Source organism: Mauremys mutica, chromosome 9 (genome assembly GCF_020497125.1).
Source record: "Mauremys mutica isolate MM-2020 ecotype Southern chromosome 9, ASM2049712v1, whole genome shotgun sequence".
Taxonomy (NCBI): domain Eukaryota; kingdom Metazoa; phylum Chordata; order Testudines; family Geoemydidae; genus Mauremys; species Mauremys mutica.
In genome coordinates, this window is record NC_059080.1 from 80993025 (window position 1) to 81015446 (window position 22422).

The 22422-nt window shown below is 41.4% G+C and overlaps 1 protein-coding gene across 1 annotated transcript; it reads left to right on the forward strand.

Moving 5' to 3' along the window:
• The first annotated feature begins 1198 nt into the window (after positions 1-1198).
• LOC123377980 (vomeronasal type-2 receptor 1-like) lies at positions 1199-16689 on the forward strand. The gene is made up of 6 exons (XM_045031396.1): positions 1199-1308; positions 9049-9340; positions 10306-11175; positions 12713-12940; positions 13929-14052; positions 15205-16689. Exons 1-6 carry the CDS (start codon positions 1214-1216, stop codon positions 16200-16202), a joined length of 2607 nt encoding a protein of 868 aa, XP_044887331.1. The 5' UTR covers positions 1199-1213; the 3' UTR covers positions 16203-16689.
• Positions 16690-22422: the final 5733 nt, after the last annotated feature.

The following is a 22422-nucleotide window of genomic DNA, read 5'->3' on the forward strand; positions in this document are numbered from 1 at the left end:
GATGTTTTCCACAAGAATGGGAAACACATTCTCAAAGGCACTAGGAGTTTCTCTTTCAACAAAATATAGAACATGATTGAAAGAGCGAAGGAGGCTGATAGTAGCTGAGCTGTGCCACAAGTTTCGAGTGTTATGTGCCACAATTTGGAAACCCAGTAGTCGTGATGAGCAGTATTTTTTCTAAAACCGGATATTATAAATCAAAATATTTAGCCAGACTAAGAACATAAGAACATAAAAAGAACATTCACTACAGTAAAGCTGAACTAGTTTTTAGGGACAAGGTACCCAGGTGCTGAGGTATCGGTGAATCTGATTGTTGAAGCTCAAATGGGGAGCAGCTGGCTCTCAAATCCTCTGGAGCCTGATCCTTATTCTAATCTTGTCAACATCTATCTTTAAAGAAACACACCCATAATATGTGGAGAGAGGTTCATCCACACCAGCAGGATCTCTGATGAAGGAAGTAGGTGGGCACCCGCCAGTGCATCCATATTATCACCAGACCTCAACTGCTTGTTTTACTGAGTGTCTAATGCCTGCAGCAGACTCGTCTGTATAAAACATAATAGGATCAGACCTGTCTGTCTCCTTCTGGGATGTGTATTAAAAGGAAGTGCTTGATCCTGCACAATTTTCCTACTTATCTCAGTAATAGCTCACCTGAATAAGACTTATGAAGAGATAATTAAAAAACATTCTCCTGATACCTTCCAAAAAGGATCCCTAAGTGTCCTAACTCATTATGGAAACATCGGAGCCAGAATTCTGTCACTTCAGCAGTAGAGAGCACACAAAATAATACAAATAACTTGCTTTCTAGCACTTTATTTGGTTATTAAGGAACAGGGCAAATTTTAGGTACTTTTCAAAATAACAGCATAACCCTCACTCTGTATAGTGCCTTGCAAATGGGATGTGGCTTGCCAATTAGGTAGTGAGGACAGCAAGCTATGTCCCTGGGGAATGTTCTTATTCTTTCATAGGCTAGTAGACGTAAATATATGTTCAGGGCCTCATAAAGGCTTGAATATTTTTTTACATTGATCATTTCCCCAAATTGGCTCCTAATAAAATGGCCAACCTGAAGTTGTACTTGCTTCTAGGATTGTTTGCATTCTTTCTGCGTATGCTGGTCACTCAAGGTGCAGAAGGTATATGTAGATTGCTAGGAAAATTTGATTTACATGGCTACGTGGAATCTGTGAACCATATGCTGATAATAGGAGGAATGTTTCCCATTCACTTCAGGACTATACCAGAAAAAGAACCAACTACTTCAAAGCCAGTGTCACCAAAATGTGAAGGGTAAGACATTTCCCCTCCTGTGCAGGTAGCAGCGTGGCAGATAAACGAGGTGTGTGTGTGTGTGCCAGTGCAGGTGTTTTATTACTGGATAAACATGGTAGAATTTGTAAGATGTGCAAACAGTGGCTTCCACTTACAAGAAGCCGAAGGGTATAGCTGAGTGGCTTGACCAAGGAAGAACTCTTTTAGACTCACCCGGCAGAAATGCTACCTACAGACTAGACATGGCTCCTTTGGGTACAAGAGACAGATACAGCAAGTGCATCCATTTTTATGGAAGATTTTGCTCAATACTGTGAGTAAAGCTGACTCCAGTGTCTAGCCACCAATATGCAGTCAGCAGAATGCCTGTATTAAAACCTGAATTTCTGGCATCATTTTTTAAATTATTCTCAGCAGTTGTGATGTTCAGCATCTGGCTGGGGGGTACTGGGGATGCTCAATAGTGCCTGATCCAGCAAAGCACTTAAATGGGTGCCTAACTTTATGCACACAGCTAATCCCAAGGATTTAAATGGGAATATAAATGAGTTTTAAATTAAGTATCTGCTTAAATGTGGTGCTGGATCAGAGTCTAGGTGTTCAAACACCACTGCAGTGGTTGCAGCATGAAAAACTTGATGGAATAAGGTAGAATAGATTAGCACCTTGCAGGATTGTGCCCTAGCCAATACACTAGAAAGGTGTAATTTCTTCTGTAATGCCCCATCATTTACAACAGAGTAAAATCATACCTGTTTTTGTTGTCCAGTAACCATGAAATAGTGTCTACATTGTGGGGATACTAAAATGTCACAGATTTTACTGATACGTCTTTGTGCTGCTCTGGAAAGGCCATTCTCAGCAAAGAGAGAGCATTATGTATGTTTAAGGGGATTAAGACTCAGTTTAAGCCAGGGCTATTCACTACATCCAGTGAACTGTATGGTAATCTGTACTGTGAAATGCCCAGGGGGACTCTTCTAAGACCACTGCAGCGAGTTTATGAATAAAGGTAATTGCATACCATTTACTAACCATATTTTGTTCTGTATGTCTTAGGAGCCAATAAAGTTGATTCTGAAAGGAGACAAAAATGGCACAGAACACTTTGCTATTGCTAGTATCATGCAGGCAGGTGCTGTGTTCCTGAAGTTTCCATTGCTGTCAATGAGGATTGCAGGTGGTCAGCATCCCTTTTCAGGATCAGACCCATATTGCATACTATTTGAATATAGGACAAGGACCTAATCTTCTTCCCACTGACTTGATTTGGTTGGAGGTTATATAGACCCTTGTTTCTTGCACAGAACTTCCATTGAAGTCAGCAGGAATTTTGCAGAAAAACTGACAATAGAATATGGGCCATAAAAAAGAAGCCTTGTAGCCTCAAGCCTGAAAAATGCTAATAACACTTTGTTCCACTAATTTTATTGCATTGTCCTTTTAAACAATACACCTCTACCCCGCTATAATGTGACCCGATATAACACGGGTTCATGTATAGCGCGGTAGCAGTGGGGCTCCGGCGGCACTTTAAAGGGTCCAGGCCTCTGGCTGCTGCAGGGAGCCCACTGGTGATTTAAAGGGCAGCAGGGCTCCACTGGTGATTTAAAGGGCCTGGGGCTCCCCGCAGCGGCTGGAGCCCGGAGCTCTTTATATCATCGCTGGAGCCCTGCCACCCCTATCCCGATATAATGGGGTTTCTGCTATAATGCAGTAGGGATTTTTGGCTCCCCACGACTGCGTTATAGCAGAGTAGAGGTGTATGTAATTTTTATACTTGTTAAAATTTGCTAGTGAGTAATACCCTGTAAACCTGCCACTATGATTACTTTGTGCAAAATATTTTCTATTATTCTGTAGTGGTAAATAAAGAATCCTAATTCTGAGAAATGCTGAGTGCCAGCAACTCCCAAAGAATTAATTGTGAGTTACATGGGTTTAGCACCCCTCAGGATTTTATCCCTAGGAACTATCACAATAAAGTATTTGTTAACGCTTCTGGCATTGCTGAGTAGAAAATAGCAGCAGTATTGCTGGAAATAATATCACATTTCTGAATGTATTGTAAAACAATTGTGCACACATTCCACAGAATGCAAAACAGAGCAGAAATTATGCTTTCTTCTTCTCTATAGTAACTACAACATAGATTGGAATAGCAATAGATCCATTTATGTTTCCTTAGGGATTTCTATTGCTGCTTTTGAGGAAGAGGAAGCATATCATATGGAAATAGGATTGGTATATGAATTGTTGAGATTTTTTTTCCTTCTCAAAACAAATTGTCCAGCTGCAAGTAAAGCTGGGTGAATAATTCATAGTGTATAGTTTACATAATGAATCTCACCCCTTTTTCAGTGTGAATTGTCTGTGAACAGCCATTTTTCTCAAGTGTATTTATTATTTGAAATTGTTCACCATGAATAAGGTCTATAGATTGCATCTGAGCATTTCATTAAAATTTTCATTAGAATTTTGTATCCTGTGTTGGTGAGTCTGGATTGAGCACAGAGGACACGTGTTTGTGTTAGGTATCTATTCCCTAACTGAATGAATGTAGTTCTTTGAACAAAAGTACTGATATAAAAACTCAGGCTTTCAGCATCAGAATTCACTTTCCATTAAGGCGAATTCTCCAGTTTGCATGGGTCTTTGGAAATGTTTCCTCCTGTTTCAATCAACAAGGTTTTGCACAAGTGCTTAATTTGTAACTGATAAACGCAGGGGGAGGGGGGAGAAATAGCTCCTTTTTATGGACAGCCAGCCAGCCAGTTAGCTACAAAATCCCTGTTCGTAGCTATTCTTTACTTGCTTTACCTGTAAAAGGTTAAAAAAAACCATAGGTAAAAGAAAGGGAGTAGGCACCTGATCAAAACAGCCAATGGGAGGGCTAGAACTTTTTAAGATTGGGGGAAAAAAATGTCCCTTTGTCTGTTGTTGTTCTCCGGAGAGAGGGGACAGGGCTGGAACCAGGGCCGGCTTTATGCCGATTCCATCGATTCCCTGGAATTGGGCCCCGCACTGAAGAGGGCCCCATGCCCGCGCCCAAGGGGGCCCCGCTCTGGGGGTCTTCGGCGGCATTTTGGCAGTGGGAGGTCCGCTCTGGGGGTCTTTGGTGGCATTTCGGCAGCAGGGTGTGTGTGTGTGTCCTTTGGTGCTGCAGAAGACCTGGAGCGGACTCCCTGCCACTGAAGTGCCGCCGAAGCCCTGGACCGCCGCCGAGTATTCCAATTGGGCCCCGTGGGTCATAAAGCCGGCCCTGGCTGGAGCTATGCTGTAAAAAGCTTTAAAACCAGGCAGTGATGAGCTGCCAAAATCTTAACAACGGGTTCCCTATAAAAAGTTCTGATTTAACAATGGGTTCCCTATAAAAAGTTCTGATTTAAGGGATGTGCGGTACAAATAGGGTTACCATACGTCCATATTTTCCCAGGAGGTGATTAAGAACCGAAAAGCCTGACATGTCCAGGAAAATACAGATGTATTTTAACCCTACCTAAAGTTCTTTTTTAAAAAGATGGGGCTGAACTAGAAATGAGCTCCGTTTCACATGTGTGGGTGGTGATCAGGGACAGTCTCAATTTTTGGGTCTTTTTCTTATATAGGCTCCTATTACCCCTCACCCCCATCCCGATTTTTCACACTTGCTGTCTGGTCACTCTAGGGTGTGCACATGTGTGGGTCCCAGCTGCTCCCTGCCCCCTCCCTCATTAAAGCAGGTGTGCAGGGTTACTGCCCTGGGAACTGCAGGGCACCAGTGGATGTGGGGCTGGCTGCAGATAGGGGCGTGGGGCAGGGCTAGCTGGAGGCAGGGAGTGACACGGGCTGGCTGTGGGCAGGTGATGCAGACGGGCGGGCTGCGGGTGGCTGTGGGCAGAGGCTGGCTGCAGGCAGGGGGTGGCTGTGGCAGGGGCTGCAGGCAGAGGCTGGCTGTGGCAAGGGCTGGCTGCGGGCAGGGGCTGGCTGCGGGCAGAGGCTGGCTGCGGGTGGCTGTGGGCAGGGGGCGGCTGTGGGCAGGGGCTGGCTGTGGGCAGGGGCTGGCTGGGGCTGGCTGTGGGCAGGGGCTGGCTGTGGGCTGTGGGTGGCTGGGGCTGGCTGCGGGCAGGGGCTGGCTGCAGGCAGGGGGGTGGCTGTGGCAGGGGGTGGCTGGGGGCAGGGAAGGCGGGGGAGGGGCGCAGATACTCACACGGGGTGGGGGGGGGCTGGGAGCAGCAGGACGCAGCCGGGGACTCACCAGGCAGCAGCCGGAGCCCCAGGGCCAGAGGTCCAAAGAGCAGGAGCAGCAACAGGGCCAGGAGGCAGCTCACATGGCTCTCGCAGCACAGCGCAGCGCAGCACCCCCCGGCGGCCGGGAGGAGGAATTACAGGCTTCCCAGGCAGAGCCCATCAAAGCTTCCCTCGCAGGGAAGCTAGTTAACAAGCGGTTCTAAAACCGCTTCTAAATTTAACAACGGTTCGTGCGAACCAGTGCGAACCGGCTCCAGCTCACCCCTGAAACCAGGTATGGAAAAGCATCAAATCAGACCTCAACCCTACTCATCTGAAACCCCAATTATGTAATTAATCAGGGAATGTCTAGGAAAACACAATTAGGGTTATTTCTTTTATTTCTTATAGGCTTGTGGACTCCTCTGTACTAACCCCAGATGCTTTTGTTTTGCTTGTAACCTTTAAGCTGAACCTCAAGAGAGCTATCTTGATACTTAATTTTTGTAATTGGGTTTTTTAAATCTAGCAAAAGCCTAAGTTCCAAATGTATTTTCTTTCTTTTTTGTTTTTAATAACATTTACCTTTTTTAAGAACAGGATTGGATTTTTGGTGTCCTAAGAGGTTTGTGCACATGTTGTTCAATTAGCTGGTGGCAACAGCTGATTTCCTTTGTTTTTCTTTGTCAGCTCTTCCCGGGGGGGGGCGTGAAAGGGCTTGAGGGTACCCCACAGGAAGGAATTCCCAAGTACAGCTTCTGGGTTCTCTAAAAAGGGGTTTTTTGCACTTGGGTGGTGGCAGCATCAACCCATCCAAGGTCAGAGAGAAGCTGTGACTGTGGGAGTTTAATACCAGCCTGGAGTAGCCAATATTAATTTTTAAAATCCTTGTGGGCCCCCACCTTCTGCACTCAAAGTGCCAGAGTGGGGAATCAGCCTTGACAGTAATGAAAGAGGTGCTGGAGCTCAAGCAATTAGGTGCTGGACCTCAAGCAATTTTTTACATTCATAACTGATGCAGCAAGCCCAGAGGTGCTGGGACTATGAACTGCCAAGCCTAGAGGTGCCCTGGCACAAATTAAGCACTGGTTTGCACTAAAAAATGGTTTGAACCAAAATGCCCAGATCTGAGCATCTCTGAAACGTTTGTAGATCTTTGTAAATTTTCCAACCAGTCTGGCTTGAGTTTTCAAGGAAAGCTAAAACTAAGCAGATTTCATGTTTCATGATGACAGCTTCTAATCATTCTAATTATAGCCTGGTCAGAAAGGCTGAGAGAAAATTCAAGCAATCTGACTAATCTGCTGAGGGCCTTATCTTTTAAAGTGCGGAGGGCCCTCTACTATCATTGGAGTCCAACAGAAGTTGAAGGCACTCAGCTGCTGGCAGGATCAGCCCTCATTCTCTGGAAAGGCACTGCATATTTATGACAAGTGAATAAAATTCATGGGCCACAGTCTCTGGTCTGGCTGTGCCATGCTTGGCACAAGACTGGGAGATGGGAAGAGATAGAAGGGGTAAGAAGCAAATATATAAAATATTTTCTGACAGTGATTTGTTGTGTTAGTGGAGTTTTGTTTGAGTGTAATTTTATCCTGGGATCGATAGATCTATCCTCCTTTCTTGGAAATACAAATCCCATCACCAGTGGGCCCCTCAGGATTGTTGTCCAGTCATGGGCACATCTTGGCCATGTCAGCTGAATGTGTCACAAATGGCAGGTCTGCTGCTGCTACTGCTTCCTGAAGTCCAATAAAAGCAGCAGGGGTTGGAATGCTTCTGCTAGATTTTCTTGGTGACATCCTGGCTTCTTTTTCTGTTTCCCAGGAAGCACCAACATCTAGTGTAGGTTTTAACCCAGAGTGCTAGTTCCAGGCACAGTTTGTACCGTGACGCCATTAGAATGGATTGCATGGATGTGATTGTGGCAACTGGTGCTTCACCTAGAACAGATAAAGGCTTAAAGAGAGGAAAGACTTGAAGCCTAGGCAAACACTCCTAGGTTTGAATTCGTGTGACTTTCCCAGAACATTTCCAGGGGATTGGTGTACATGGTTTCATAATCTCTGAGTTTCTTATTGAATCTCAAGACAAAACTCAGAGGGAAAGGGCAGGTTTAGCTAATTAATTAGTTGTAATATTGGAGGAGTATATTGGCTCATATTGAAACCTCAGTGATGAAACATTGCAGCTTCTCTATTTTGGTTCTGCTTTCCATAGGCAGGACTTTTACAAATTATTATCATTATGAAATCTTCTAGGGTGTTTGTCTGTGTAGTACCTGGATACCATTGCGCCAATACATAAGGACATCAGCTTTCTCCAGAACAGGAACAAAACTTTCCTTTACTGCCTACAGATCAAAGCCACTTTAGAAGAGTCACATTGAAGTGGATTATTTGGTGGCTTATTACCTCCAAGCGCATCACTGAGTCAGTATTTTCCTTATGAGCAGTTTGTAGCACATGCAGTCTGTTAGTGTAGAGAGAGTAGAAGTTGGTTTTAAATCTCAGAATCACATGTTATTATAGAAATCAGACAAGTACAATTGTTTCTAATTATGGTGATCTTTCCTCCCCTTAAACTATTTATTAAAATATTTACAATGTAAGAAAAGTACTTTTGACTCTCATGCAACCAACAGCAGTGATTGCTTCTTTTTGTTTTGGTGTCTTGAAAGACTCATAAGGTGCAGTATGGAACAATGAAAGCATTTTCCCTCTGGGTTTGCCCAAATGATGGCAAAGCAGAACAGTAGGGCTTCGAGTGGAGCATGGATTTACACTCAGTTCTGAATAAATCATAATTTCAAAGGCTGAAAGTAAGACAAAGACAAAATTAATAATTTATAAGTTTGCACGGAGCTCACGCTAAGCTACTGAGGAGATGTAGGTAAAGGCACATGTCCATGGGAGATAGCTGTGAAGAATAAAGGCAATGTCAACTTTGCTTCTGTTTACATTGTGACCTCCTATGTTTCTCTACTTGAAAGAAATCATCTACTGGGATTCTTGGGAGGAACTCCACTGCTGGTCTGATGCTAATGACAGGCTTTTGTCGAGGTGTTCTTAATATAAGATGAGGTGGGGGAGAACAAAGTGTCACTGGAAAATGACTTATCAAAAAAGAAAAATGTGGCTGATTCTCAGCCAGTTTGGCTCTGAGGATGATGGAGTGACTACAAAATAAGGACCTGATCCTGTAGTCATTACTCAGGTGAATGGTCAGTGATTGCAATAGGATAACAAAGAGAATGAGACTATTCATGAGTAAGGGCTGCAGGATTAGACCCTCCATGATAATTCACTTACTATTCATTTTGGAGTTGATCCTGGGAGGTGCTGAGTGCCTTCTTGGAAGTTTCTGAACATTCTCCAATCAGATCAACTTTTACAGGATCAGATTTCAACAAACCCCATTAATTTTCAGTGAAAACCATGCACTCACAAAACATGTTGCTTTGCTTTTAGGAATGACACAGGAAGTGCGTTCCATGTGAAGTGCTTTTGGCAAATGTAGTCAGCACTGACAAATACTTTATCTTTGCAGGTTTAACTTCCGAGGTTTCCGTTGGGCCAGAGCTATGATACATGCCATCCAAGAGGTTAACAATAGGCTAGATATTCTACCAAATATAACACTGGGTTATCACATCTATGATACCTGCTTTACAACATCCAAAACTGTTGAAGGGACTTTGGCATACTTGACTGGACAGAATGAAACAATGCCCAACTTCAGATGCAGTGCTGGTGCACCTCTTGTAGCAATCATTGGAGCTGGTGGATCAACATTGACTATTGCTTCTTCAAGAATCGTAGGGCTCTATTATTTCCCTGAGGTAACTGAAGGTTGTATTTGTTTAAAATCTAAATATAATGAGCAATATTTGAGAGACAAAGTGGGTGAGGAAATATCTGTTATTGGACCAGCTTCTGATGAATTAGACAAGCTTTCGAGCTACACAGAGTTCTTTTTCAGGTCTGGGAAAGGTGCTCAGAGTGTCACAGTTAAACACAAGGTGGAATTTCCCAGACCTGAAGAAGAGCTCTGTGTAAACTCAAAAGCTTGTCTCTTCACCAACAGAAGTTGGTCCAACAGAGAAGTTATTACCTCATCCAACTTGTCTCTCTGAGTTAAGACACCATTCAAGGTGAAGTGGCCAGTCAACACCTTGAATGGTCTTCACTTTGAATGGTCTAACACATATTGTAAGAACTTTCCACCATTTTACTGGCTACACAACAGGCTTAATTGGCCACTGGAGGACCACTGTTGTGTAGAAGAATCCTTGGCTGGCTCAAAGCCACCCAGTAGCTCATACACTGTTTCCTTCCCAGCAGACAGTGCAGGGACCATGGCTGGGCAAAGAGTGGTGTGACCAAGACTTCTCTGAGTGCTGGTGATCCCTGGCTCCTGATAATTACATTGTCCTTGCTAGGCTTCAGAGTGCACACCCAGTTGACTTGGAGCATTCACACTTCTCTCAGCGCTATTGTTTCAAGCTGTCTGAATTGCACTGGTTTACACTTGGTTTACCTTTTGAAATCTTTCACCATAACCATAAAAGCTTGTTATTTAGTTTTATTTGAAATGAAAATTTAGGTTCTGGAATACACATATACAGCAACATAAAAATAATCTCTAATGATGCAGCAGTTTGAGGCTGCATAATCACATTACACACTGGGCCCTGGCTTTAGTGAACGTTGCCCTATAAATACCAAAGATAGCTAAATAGAAGAAAATGAAAAACAAAGCAACAACTGGGCCAGTAATCCCTGCCTCAATACTTTTTTTTTGTAGGTTGGTTATGCCTCTTCCTGCTCGGTTCTTTCAGACAAATACCAGTTCCCTTCCTTTCTGCGCACTATACCGAATGATAACCATCAATCACTGGCTATGGCAGAACTTGTTCAACATTTTGGTTGGGTATGGATAGGAACAATAGCAGCAGATGATGACTATGGAAAATACGGAATCAAGTATTTTAAACAACATGTAGAGAAATCTGGAATCTGCATTGCCTTCTCTGAGACCATTCCAAAAATATTTTCCAGGGAAAAAATACTAGCAGTTGTGGAAACTATAAAAGAATCCACAGCAAATATCATTGTAGTGTATTCCTCTGATATTGATCTCAGTCCCTTAATGGAAGAAATTGCACACAGTAATATTACTGGCAAAACCTGGATTGCAAGTGAGGCCTGGATTACATCAGCACTAATTGCTAAACCTGAATATTTTTCATTCCTTGGTGGGACCATTGGTTTTGGAGTACGGAGAGGTGACATACCAGGATTAAAAGACTTTCTGCTTGATGTGCATCCAGATAATGATGCTAGTGATGACTTGACTATTGAGTTCTGGCAGACTGCTTTCAATTGCACTTGGCCTAACAGCAGGGTGCCTTATAATACAGATTTTAGAATAAATGTAACAGGTCGAGAGAGTGGAGTACATCCTGTTTCTGATCAGCTCTGTACTGGAAAGGAGAAACTAGAGGACATAAAAAATACCTACCTGGATGTTTCAGAGCTCAGAATAACATACAATGTCTATAAAGCTGTGTTCACTGTGGCCCATGCCCTTAACAATTTAGACACCTGTGTAGAAGGAAGTGGACCATTTCCAAAAAAATCCTGTGCAATTATATATGATTTTGAGCCCTGGCAGGTAAGCATTGCTTTTCCCTATCATAATTTTACATAATGAATTAAATTGCATTTAAGCTTTATACAGAGTAAACTCATAAATTGTTCGCCCTTGATAACATTGATAGGGCATAGCTGTTTGCTCCCCCACCCCAGGTATTAATACATACTCTGGGTTAATTAATAAGTAAAAAGTGATTTTATTAAATACAAAAAGTAGGATTTAAGTGTTTCCAAGTAATAACAGACGGAACAAAGTGAATTACCCAGCAAAATAAAATAAAACACGCAAGTCTCAATCTAATGCAGTAAGAAATTGATTACAGATGAAATCTCACCCTGAGAGATGTTCCAGTAAGCTTCTTTTACAGACTAGCCTCCTTCTAGCCTGGGTCCAGCAATCACTCACACCCCTGTGGTTACTGTCCTTTGTTCCAGTTTCTTTCAGGTATCCTTTGGGGGCGAAGAGGCTATCTCTTGAGCCAGCTGAAGACAAAATGGAGGGATCTCCCAGGGGCTTAAATAGACTTTCTCTTGTGGGTGGAGACTCCCTCCTCTCTCCTATGCAGAATCCAGCTCCAAGATGGAGTTTTGGAGTCACATGGGCAAGTCACATGTCCATGCATGACTGTGTCCTTACAAGTGGCAGCCATTGTTTACATGCTACCTTCAACGTCCCCAGGTAGACTTCTTATTTGGATTGGAGTCTTCCAAGGTTCCTATATCTGTTAAGTGTTTCTTGATTGGGCACTTAACTTGCAAATTCCTTTTTTAAGAAGCTGACCAAATGCCTTACTTAAAATCAAACAAGTACACAGCCAATATTCATAACTTCGAATACAAAAATGATACATGCATGCAAATAGGATGAATATATTCAGTAGATCATAACCTTTTCATGGCATATGTAGCATAAAACATATTCCAGTTATATCCTATATACATTCATAAGCATATTTCCATAAAGCATTATGGGTGCAAGTCACAACATGTTCATGTTAAGAGGGAATGAAGCAGATCTTTAGCTATGTAAATTTGTCACAGGCCCATTTAAATTAATGGGTTTAGGATAATTTACAGTAGATGAGGATCTGCCCCAATATATGTCAGAGGAACCTGAGGCCATTATTTTACACAGAGAGTGGTGAATGCTGTAGGTGAAATGAACTTCCATCTGAAGTGGTAAAATCAAGTAGTATTAATGGACCTGAGCAGAATTACACAGAAGTTTTACTACATAGAATTTAATGAGTTAAAAGGAATATTATTCAGTTTGGTAGCGTAATAAGCAGTAAGCAGCCCATCCTTTTGGGGACATGGAAGGGGATTTTTCATCAGTCATGCTTTTTTTCCCATGGGAGGGATTACTTGACCACTTATCTGGCACAAGATTATATGTACATATATTTTAAAACTTATCTTACTTTAAGTTTTTAAAATCTTTGAGGCAATTCTAGACATGACAGGTCCATGTCCTACTTCAGATCCTTCTCAGCTATGTAACTAGTGTACATAACTCTGTAAATTAATTTGACAGTCACTTTCCCCCTGTTTTATAGTTAATGTACTATCTGAAGAATGTTAAATTTACAACCTTTGACAATGAGCTAGTAAAGATAGATGAGAATGGAGATGTGTCTGCGTCATATGACATTATAAACTGGCAGTTGAATGAGACTGGAGAAATCTCCTTTGTGAAGATTGGAATCTATAATGATACAAATGATGGGCACGAGATGAAGATATATAATAACGACTCCATATTCTGGAACACTCCAACATTAAACGTTAGTACTCTTTGCTCCTTTGCTTCTTAATGTTTTCTGTGACTACTGAGACTGGTGTTATGCAAATTATTTTTTTTTACTGTTACTTTGCCTGCTGTTATCCCACCTCCCATTTCCCTACCTCTATTTGTCTGTTTATTTAATTGCTGTGTATAGTCAAAATACTAGATTGTAAAATCTCTGGGGCAGGGATTGTAATTTGTGTTGTGTGCACAGCGTATGGGTACAAATGGGGCTCTTATCCCTAATTATGGTCAGTAGGCACTGCTGCAATAGAAATTAATAATAATGATGATTAATAAAAGACAGTACAGACTAGCCTGTGATTACTTGGTGTTGGCCATATCTTGAAGTCCTTACTCACTGACTTAATGGGAGTGTTGCCTGAGTAAGGATTGCAGGTTTTGGCCCCTTAGAAAGGTTTTTTGAACATTTTTCAATGTGTTTGAAGTCACATATTTAATACGCCAATATATCTGTTCAAATACATGCATTATATCTTTGTTTAGAAACCAACCTTATCTAGAAACCAGACAGACTGGTTGTGTACAGAGCTCTAGAGCTTTTTGTATAGGATATTATTTTCATTTAAAATACAACCTGTTTCTTCTTTATAAAAATGTATTCTTTTACTCTTTGGGTGACGTTTGCTTCCTCTCCCAGTAATGGATAACTATTTTTTTTTTGCATTTTTAATGTTCCAGCAGCACATTAATTATTTAATACACACTGCTGTAGTTTAGTCTGGCCAGCACATCTGGTGGAAAAATAACAAATAATACATTTAATCTGGAGCACAAAGCCGAGCTCTTAAGTTTTAGGGGTGGAAAAAAGGTGACAAGGTTCCAGTGTAGACTGTAATAAATGAACTTTTTGGGGAGCCCAGGCTTCCACTTTGGGAATGATCCAGTTTTAGCTACATATTTATATACCTAATGCATTTCTCTGTAGAAGAAATAGATTTGACATTGTATTCTGTTCCTTTTAGCCTCCGCGTTCTGTGTGTACTGAAAATTGCCAACCTGGTACTAGAAAGGGGATCCGACATGGGGTGCCTGCATGCTGTTTTGTCTGTATTCCATGTGCAGATGGAGAGATAAGTAATGAAACAGGTACAGCACAAAAGCCTCATGTAAGAATAAATAGGTATAGACATATCACAAATTTCATCCGGATAATATAATAGTAAAGGCCTGAATCATTCAGATCTATATGACATAAAATTAGAATGACCAGAGTTCTTTCAGATACAGTAGAATTTTTGTAACAGGCAAACTCAGGGCTTCATAAAATCTCCCTCTGTCTACGGTATTTCTAGAATACCCATTCACCATTGTATTGATGTACTATACCTAAACACTCCAATTCAGTATGAAAATATTTCTGAAAACTCAAAATTTTCCACAAAACTGAAATTCAGTTTCCCAGCCAGCTCTATTTTAAATACCAGCTGTTAATTCATAGATTATAGAGCCAGAAGTGACCATTTTGATCAGCTAGTCTGATCTCCTAGGCCATAGGACTTCTGAATTAATTCCTGGCTGAACTAGAGTAATCTTTTAGGAAAACATCCAGTCTGATTTAAAAACTGCCAGTGATGGAGAATCTACCACAACCCTTGGTAAGTTGTTCCAATGGTTAATTATCTTCACTGTTAAAAAATTGCACCCTATTTTGAGTCTGAATTTCGTTAGCTTCAACTTCTAGCCATCGGATCTCATTATATCTTTGTCTGCTAGACTGAAGAGCCCTCAGTTACCAAATTTCTGATCCCCATGTAGGTACTTAGGGTGTGATCAAGTCACCCTTAACCTTCTGGTAGCTAAAGAGATTGAGCTTCTTGAGTCTTTCACTGTAAAGTATGTTTACCAATAATTTTATCAGTCTCATGGAACTTCTCTGAACCCTCTACAATCCTTCAACTATTAGGAACACGTCAACATGAAGAATGCTATTTAAATGACATAGCATGCATTATACCAGCTATTTTCAATTAATGAAATTCATTGGCTAAATTTTATCCCCAGCAGCTATCTCAGTTACGTGGGGTGAAATTCCATTAGCAGGCGGAATCCATCTGCCCAAACTTCTTAGTGGTTAACTTCTGTGCTTCACTGGACTGGAAAAAGCTTTATTTTGTATCCCCCCTCCCCCCGGAAAAGACACATCTGTAGCAAACTTGGTAATGGGAGTGTTTTTCAAACAGATCCATTTAACAGTCCATGCCTAAATCAATTAAAAAAAATCTTTTATGTATTTAACAGATGCAAGAGAATGCTTTCCATGTCCTGATGATTACTGGTCCAATACACTCAAGAATGAATGTGTGCTAAAGGAGGTGGAGTTTCTGGCTTATGATGAAGCTTTAGGGACCACACTGGTAGCTCTCTCTCTATTTGGAGCTTGTATTGTCCTTTCTGTGACCATTGTTTATAGGATGCACAGGGACACTGCTCTTGTGAAAGCCAATGGCCGAGGGTTGACCTTTCTCATTCAGCTGTCTCTTGTCATTACTTTGTTAACTTCCTTCTTCTTTGCTGGTAAACCAGAAGAATGGTCATGTCAGATCCGCCAAGTGACTCTTGCCCTGGGGTTTTCTCTTTGCTTGTCCTGTATACTGGGAAAAACGATTGCACTCCTGTTAACATATAGAGGTAGCAAGTTGAAGGCTGCAGAGAAGCATGACCATATATCCATGCAATCTCTTCATCAAAAACTTCTTGTGCTAATCTCTATGATAATTGAGGTGTGTATTTGCACGGCCTATCTCACATGTATACCTCCATATGTGTACAAAAATATGGAATTCCAAAATGTAAAGATAATTCTTGAGTGTAATGAAGGCTCCATAGAATTTTTATGTACTATGTTTGGGTTTGATGTATTTCTTGCTGTATTATGCTTCATCACTGCCTTCATAGCTCGCAAGTTACCAGATAATTTCAATGAAGCTAAATTCATCACTTTTGGAATGCTGGTATTCTTCATAGTCTGGATTTCTTTTGTTCCAGCCTACTTAAGCACAAGAGGGAAATTCAAAGTCGTTGTTGAGATATTTGCAATTTTGGCCTCAAGCTTTGGTTTGCTTGGTTGCATATTTCTGCCAAAATGTTACATTATTTTATTGAAGCCAGAAAGGAATACAGAGGAAATAATCTCGGGCAAAGCCACCACTAATGACAAGAGTGCTCCATCCACCTCAGCCTCGTGCACCAGTGAGGTTACAAACAGTACCCTCTCCACAATGGTACTTGATGAGTAGTAGTAGGTTTTTTAGTCCTTGTTCTTCAGCATTTACTGTGATGATGTGCTTTATCTTCCTCAGTACTGACAGACAACTCCAGTGGATTCTCATGTATCATCAGATTGCCATTATTTCCAGTGGAAGTTATGGGTTCTGGTTCTCGATGACACAACCAAATTCACACCATATTACATGTGCTGAGAAAATAATGCAGATCATCACTGGGGAGCTTTTATGGTTGGATTATTGCTTTTCTGATGAATAAATAGGGGTGTGTGCGGGGTGAGAGAGAGGGAATGAGAGAAGCATATGTTCTTGGGGGATATTAAATGCTTGTCTTTAGGGCTGTGTGAAACCTGCTCGCCCTGACTATGTGTTTCAGCAAACGTTACCTTTAGGTATGCTTGCCAACTTTCTAATTGCAAAAAAACGAACACTATGGCCACGCCCCTTCTCCGAGGCCCTGCAACTGCTCACTCCACCCCACCTCCCTCTGTGGCTTGCTTTCCCCCATCCTCGCTCACTCACTCACTCATTTTCACTGGGTTGGGGCAGGGGGTTCGGGTGTAGGGGGGGTGAGGGCTCTGGCTGGGGGTGAGGCTCTGGGGTAGTGCTGGGAATGAGGGGTTCGGGGTGCAGGCTCCAGTTGGCATTTACCTCAGCTGGCTCCCAGAAAGCGGCGACATGTCTCTCCAGCTCCATGCACTGCCCCCACCCACAAGTGCCACTCCTGTAGCTCCCATTGGCCGCGGTTCCTGGCCAATGGGAACTGTGGAGCCAGCACTCGGGGTGGGGGTGGTACGCAGAGCCCCCATGGTCACCCTTATGCCTAGGAGCTGGAGCGACATGCCAACTGCTTCCTAGGAGCCACACAGAGCTGGGTAGGGAGCCTGTCAGCCCTGCACCAACTGGACTTTTAATGGCACCAGAGCTGCCAGCATCCCTTTTTGACCAGGTTTTCTGGCTGAAAACCGGACACCCGGCTATCTTACCTATAGGTTTGGTTTACACAGGTTTGGGACAATAAAAATTGATATTAAATTTTGGCTTCATTTAAAAAATATACCAAAGGGTCAGATAAATCTGTGCAAACATGCTGAGCTTTATCAGTTCAATTTAGAAACTAACAAAACTCACTTGGATTCCACTACCAAAGTTCCTTCCCTTCCCCTAACAGGCTCCTCCCTTTTCTTTAGTTGTCTTCCAGCATCAGAAGCCCAGTGGCCTTCTGTTCCTCTGATGTATTCAAGGGATTTGCACTTATCCCTAATCTGGCTTTTTCCAGCCGTGTAGAGTTTGTTTTCCATCTAATTTAATTTTTGGGACAGGAAAAGAGATGTAAACTGATAGGACGATTCCCTCCACACAACTTTGTGTTTCCCAGCAGATCTGTGTCTCAGCTGCCAGAGAATGAAAGGGCTACTAGCAGCAGCAGTTTGTAATTGTGATATGAGATTGCTTTACAATAACTACAGAAAATAAATTTTAAGTTAAAAAATTAAACATATCAGTTAAAATGGAATTATACAAGTTTGACTATCTGCATAAAATGTAGACTTGTTGTATTTTATAATAAATATAATCTATAGTTACATATTGCTCTTTGTGGTTTGTACATTTTTTGTAGAAGCTTGACGGTAATATTTCTTTTGTAGTTGATTTTAGTCCTCCTAGTTACTTGGATAAATATTGAACTTTGCTGCATTTCTAATGGAGCATAAACCTCAACACTTACACTGTTTTTAAACTTCTCCATCGACATATATTTCCAGGTCTGGGTTTAGCACTTGTTAAAACAGCAGGGAAATTGCTTGCAGTGTTTTTTAGCGTGTCATATCAAAATGTCAACTAGTGTATATATTTTTAATTTTTTCAGCCAGGGGCGGCTCCAGGCACCAGCACACCAAGCGTGTGCCTGGGGTGGCAAGCCGCGGGGGGCGCTCTGCCAGTCGTCACGAGGGCGGCAGGCAGGCTGCCATCGGTGGCATTCCTGCGGAGGGTCCACTGGTCCCGTGGCTTTGGCGGATCTCCCGCAGGCATGCAGCCGAATCTACGGGACCGGGGACCTCCTGCAGGCAAGCCGAAGAAGGCAGCCTGCCTGCTGTGCTTGGGGCAGCAAAATACCTAGAGCTGCCCCTGTTTTCAGCAATAAAGAAAAGAGTTTCTAAATAGCAATTCTACCTCCAGATACAGGATATGTGACTTTGGAATCTGTGCAACTTGTGAAGGTAGCTTGAAATAAAACCTGTACCCAATACACGAAGCCAATAAACAGAACTACTATTAGCCTAATCTGTCTGCTTGTCTGTATAGCTTTTTATACTGTGCCCATTACCTTAGTATTTGAGCAACTTACTCTAAAATATTCCTTTTGTCATGTATCTGTTATTGTACTTTGTGATTATAACTATGTGTTTATGTGCTAAAATCTGTCCTCTGCTCAACATGCCTACCCTGCACCACAGGGAAACATGTTTAGGCTTCCTCCTTCCTTTCCTTTAAGGTTACGTGTTGTCCTTTTGTCAGATAATCTCAGTGAACTGTGGAAGATGTGAGGAATTAAAATCACCTCTATGCCCATTAGACTATGCTGTGGTGTCACTTGCAGTGCTGTGGCAATTGCTGTTTTCTGTAAACACCGACACACAATTCTACTCTGAGAGCTTGCAAAGCCATCTAGCCAACACTGAAGACCAATTCCTCCACCCAATCACAAATATTGTAAAAACATAGATTTTGGTCCTTCCCTTTTTCTTAGGACTATAGGTACCAGCCAGGCAGCCTCTTCCTGACAATACATAGGCTATGTCTCTGGGAAAGACCAATACATTTTATACATAAAATATTTTATTCACACTTTCCCTTAATAAAAAAGAAATAATTTTTAACAGTTATTATTTATGAGCACTGAAAATATAGTCAATCAGTGCAACCAGATCATAAGCATTAGACGCTTTGCTACCTTACTGAAAATGTGACCTCATCATACACCTTAGACAAAGATTTTGCTACTTTATTTCAGTGAAAGCGACAAGGAACATAATATAGGGAAGAGTTAAGGTCAACTTATGTTCTCAGTTCTGGACTTCCATTAACTTCTAGTGACCTCAAGGTATTAGTAATGGATACAAGGTTGTGCCCTCAATGCATTAGTGATAAATTAAATACAAACATGGTGATACCAACTGATATGAAATTTCTCATATTTAGAGATAGTATCACCAATGATTTAATAATGCCTGTGATATACAGTATCATGTCACCTGATGAACCCAGGCTACTTGCATATCATAGCACTGTGACCAAGATACCTCAATGGAAATAAATAAGCCATAACAAGTCAGCATCATATCCTGTGCATTAAGGTTTTGTTGATTTTGTTTATGCAATGCTGATAGACTGATAAGCCATGTCAAACATCTGTGTCACAGACTCTTGTGCAGCTTTTGACACCTCCATACCCACTACTAGAATGGACTATGGATAGTCAGTGTGGCTATCACAGTTTATTCTGTGGATATTTTTTATCATGGCCTCCTTCAAGTGACTTCAGTATCTTTAATCATTGAGTGAATCACTTTCCCTGACAATGTGACATCATATTCAGTATTGGTTTGGTTGTGCTGTTTGAGAAGACAGGCAGAGCTGCGTGAACCCTGATGGGATCTGGTTACAAGCTGAACTCTGCTGTTTGATTTGCAAAAGTGGGAAGTGGAGAAAACCCTGCAGGTTTGCTTGAAGATTAGAGTTGTTTGAACTCTAACTTCCACAAGGAACATCCCACAGAAGTGGCTAGCTATGGGCTTGTTGGGGGGGGGAGGGGGGTGAAGACACGCAGCTGTTATTGGGGAAGGGAGGTTAGCTGGACTTCACATGAGGGACACCTGTGTGACAAAAAATGTCCCATCTTCACAAACTTTTGTTTAATGGACAAGATAGTTGTGTGTGAGGATTGCTTCTGTGCATCAAAAATACAAAAAAGCAAAAACCACTTCAAGAACAGTAAACAATTTTTGCCACCACTTGTATTTATTGGGGGAGAAATTATCAGGGAGTATGGGGAATTATCTGTCTTAGATTCAACTTGCAGTCAGGGGGACAAGGCTACAATTTCACCTGCATAATGCATGCACAGTAAGCACAGATATATGTTGCATGTGTATTTTTGTGTGTGTGCAGTAAATATAGGTGCAATATATGTGCATACCTTTGAAAATTTCACCATAATGTGTTGAAATCTACCCATTTTACTGCATTCAAAAAGAGAAAGCTAAAAAGAAATAAAGTTTGTTTTCATGTAGAAAATTAAGCCTGGCAGTAACCAAAACTGCTGCTTCGGGTTTACATTTAGCAGAGCCTGTTGCATAATATCTGTTTCAACTCTATGTACTGTATATTGTGAAGAAGCTTAATGGCACTTCTGACACTCTATATAGTTTCCAGGTGCAGAGTTCTGTTTCAGTACACCCAGAAATCCAACACTTGTCCTCAAGTCTCAGTGGAACCTTGGCAACTGACAGCAGACTTCAGTGTGGTAATCTGTTGCTGTGGGTATTCTCAGGGCACATACACCAGAATGGTTCAGTGACTTTCCAAGTTTATGCTGAAGTTCAATACTTCAATACAAGACTTGTTATATTAGGCAGTCACCGAGTAGTTCTAACTCCACAGACATCCACTAAATGTTCTCATGACATTTATCTCCTGAGTTCTTAAAAAGGACCCTGCAAAGAGGAGACTATGTATTTCAGCAAAGATAATTCAGGAAGGATATCTTGGAATGTAGTAGGTAAGTTAGGGCATTGTTTGGCCCAGTCAAAAATTGGAACATTCACTTTGGTTAGCATTTAGCTTTTAGTGATCCTGCCAGTTGGTACACTGCACACAGATCCAGTAAAATAATCATGCTAATACATTATTCCTTATTAACAGTTATTACTGTCTCTATAGAGAATTTTAAGTAAACTTTTTCCAGTTTTGAAGATCCTCATAACAGTGACTGTCAACAATTCAAAAAGTTTCTAGACTCCAAAGAGAAGCATTTACACATTTAAAAACAACAAAAACTATTTAGACTGATTAATGTGACAGGAATTACTGATTTTAAAATAGCATCACAAAACAACCAGGAAATCTTCAGGGTTCTAAGGCCATAATTAGATTATTAAAAATAATAGTGTTGAGATCCATGCGGTACAACCACTTTTTCGTAGACTGCTATTGACTTTCAGTGAGAGTTGGTCATCTAACTGCTCTTTGTGTCTTTGACAATCTCCCCCATAATTGTCAGGGAGTTTCTAATGATCACTGGATATAGCCATCCTTCAGTGTTTTCTACTGAAGCATCAGCAAGGAAAAGAAATATGCTAATTAAACCCCTCAAGGATTCTTCTTTGACAGGTATTTGAGGTGGGCAGTATTTGACCCAGAGGCTTTTTGACTAGAAACTGCATGGAGGAGATACAAATAAATTCTCAAGCTATTCAACAGACAACTGATTTCCACTGCAGTGTCTTAATTACATGAGATTAATTTGCTGCAGCTGAAGATTCTTATGTACCTACAAAGTTGACCAACTTCATAATACCCTACAAAATGATGAAAGCCAAGAACAAATAATTTTTCAGGGTACAATCTTCAGGATTTATTGCACATATTGTAACACACAAGTTCTGCATCTTTGTTTGGTGAAGAAATAAGGCTCTTTTCACAGTCTTTCACTGTTAATTACACTGGTCTTTCCATCAGTTGTAATAAATCTAATTGGAGCAACAAGATAGCAACAGTGCAGCAAATAGTAAATGGTTGTAATTATCAGCAGATTGGTTCTAATGATCTTCCTTTGCTGTTCAGATTCCATGGACCATCAGTGGGTTAATTTGCTGACAGTATTATTTACTATATACTGCGGTGCACAGAAAGCTATCTACATGAGATATGTCATGACAGTAACCAAAGTGTGCACTTTTCTTTTTCATTGCCCTGTGGTCGGTAACTGGATCATGAATACAGGTATTTTTTTAGAAAACACTTTCATGTCAGACTTAATCTGTGGAGAGGGACAAATTTCATTTTTAATTATGATCAGTGGTCTTTGGGATTACATACTGTGATGTGGTGTAAACACCATACTGGCACTGAAAGAGTTAAGGGGCATTGCAACCTCAATTAGTGCACCTAATTGCACATGGAGGATGGGCTAGGACCAATTTAGCATGAGACACAGCTGGAGAGGAGC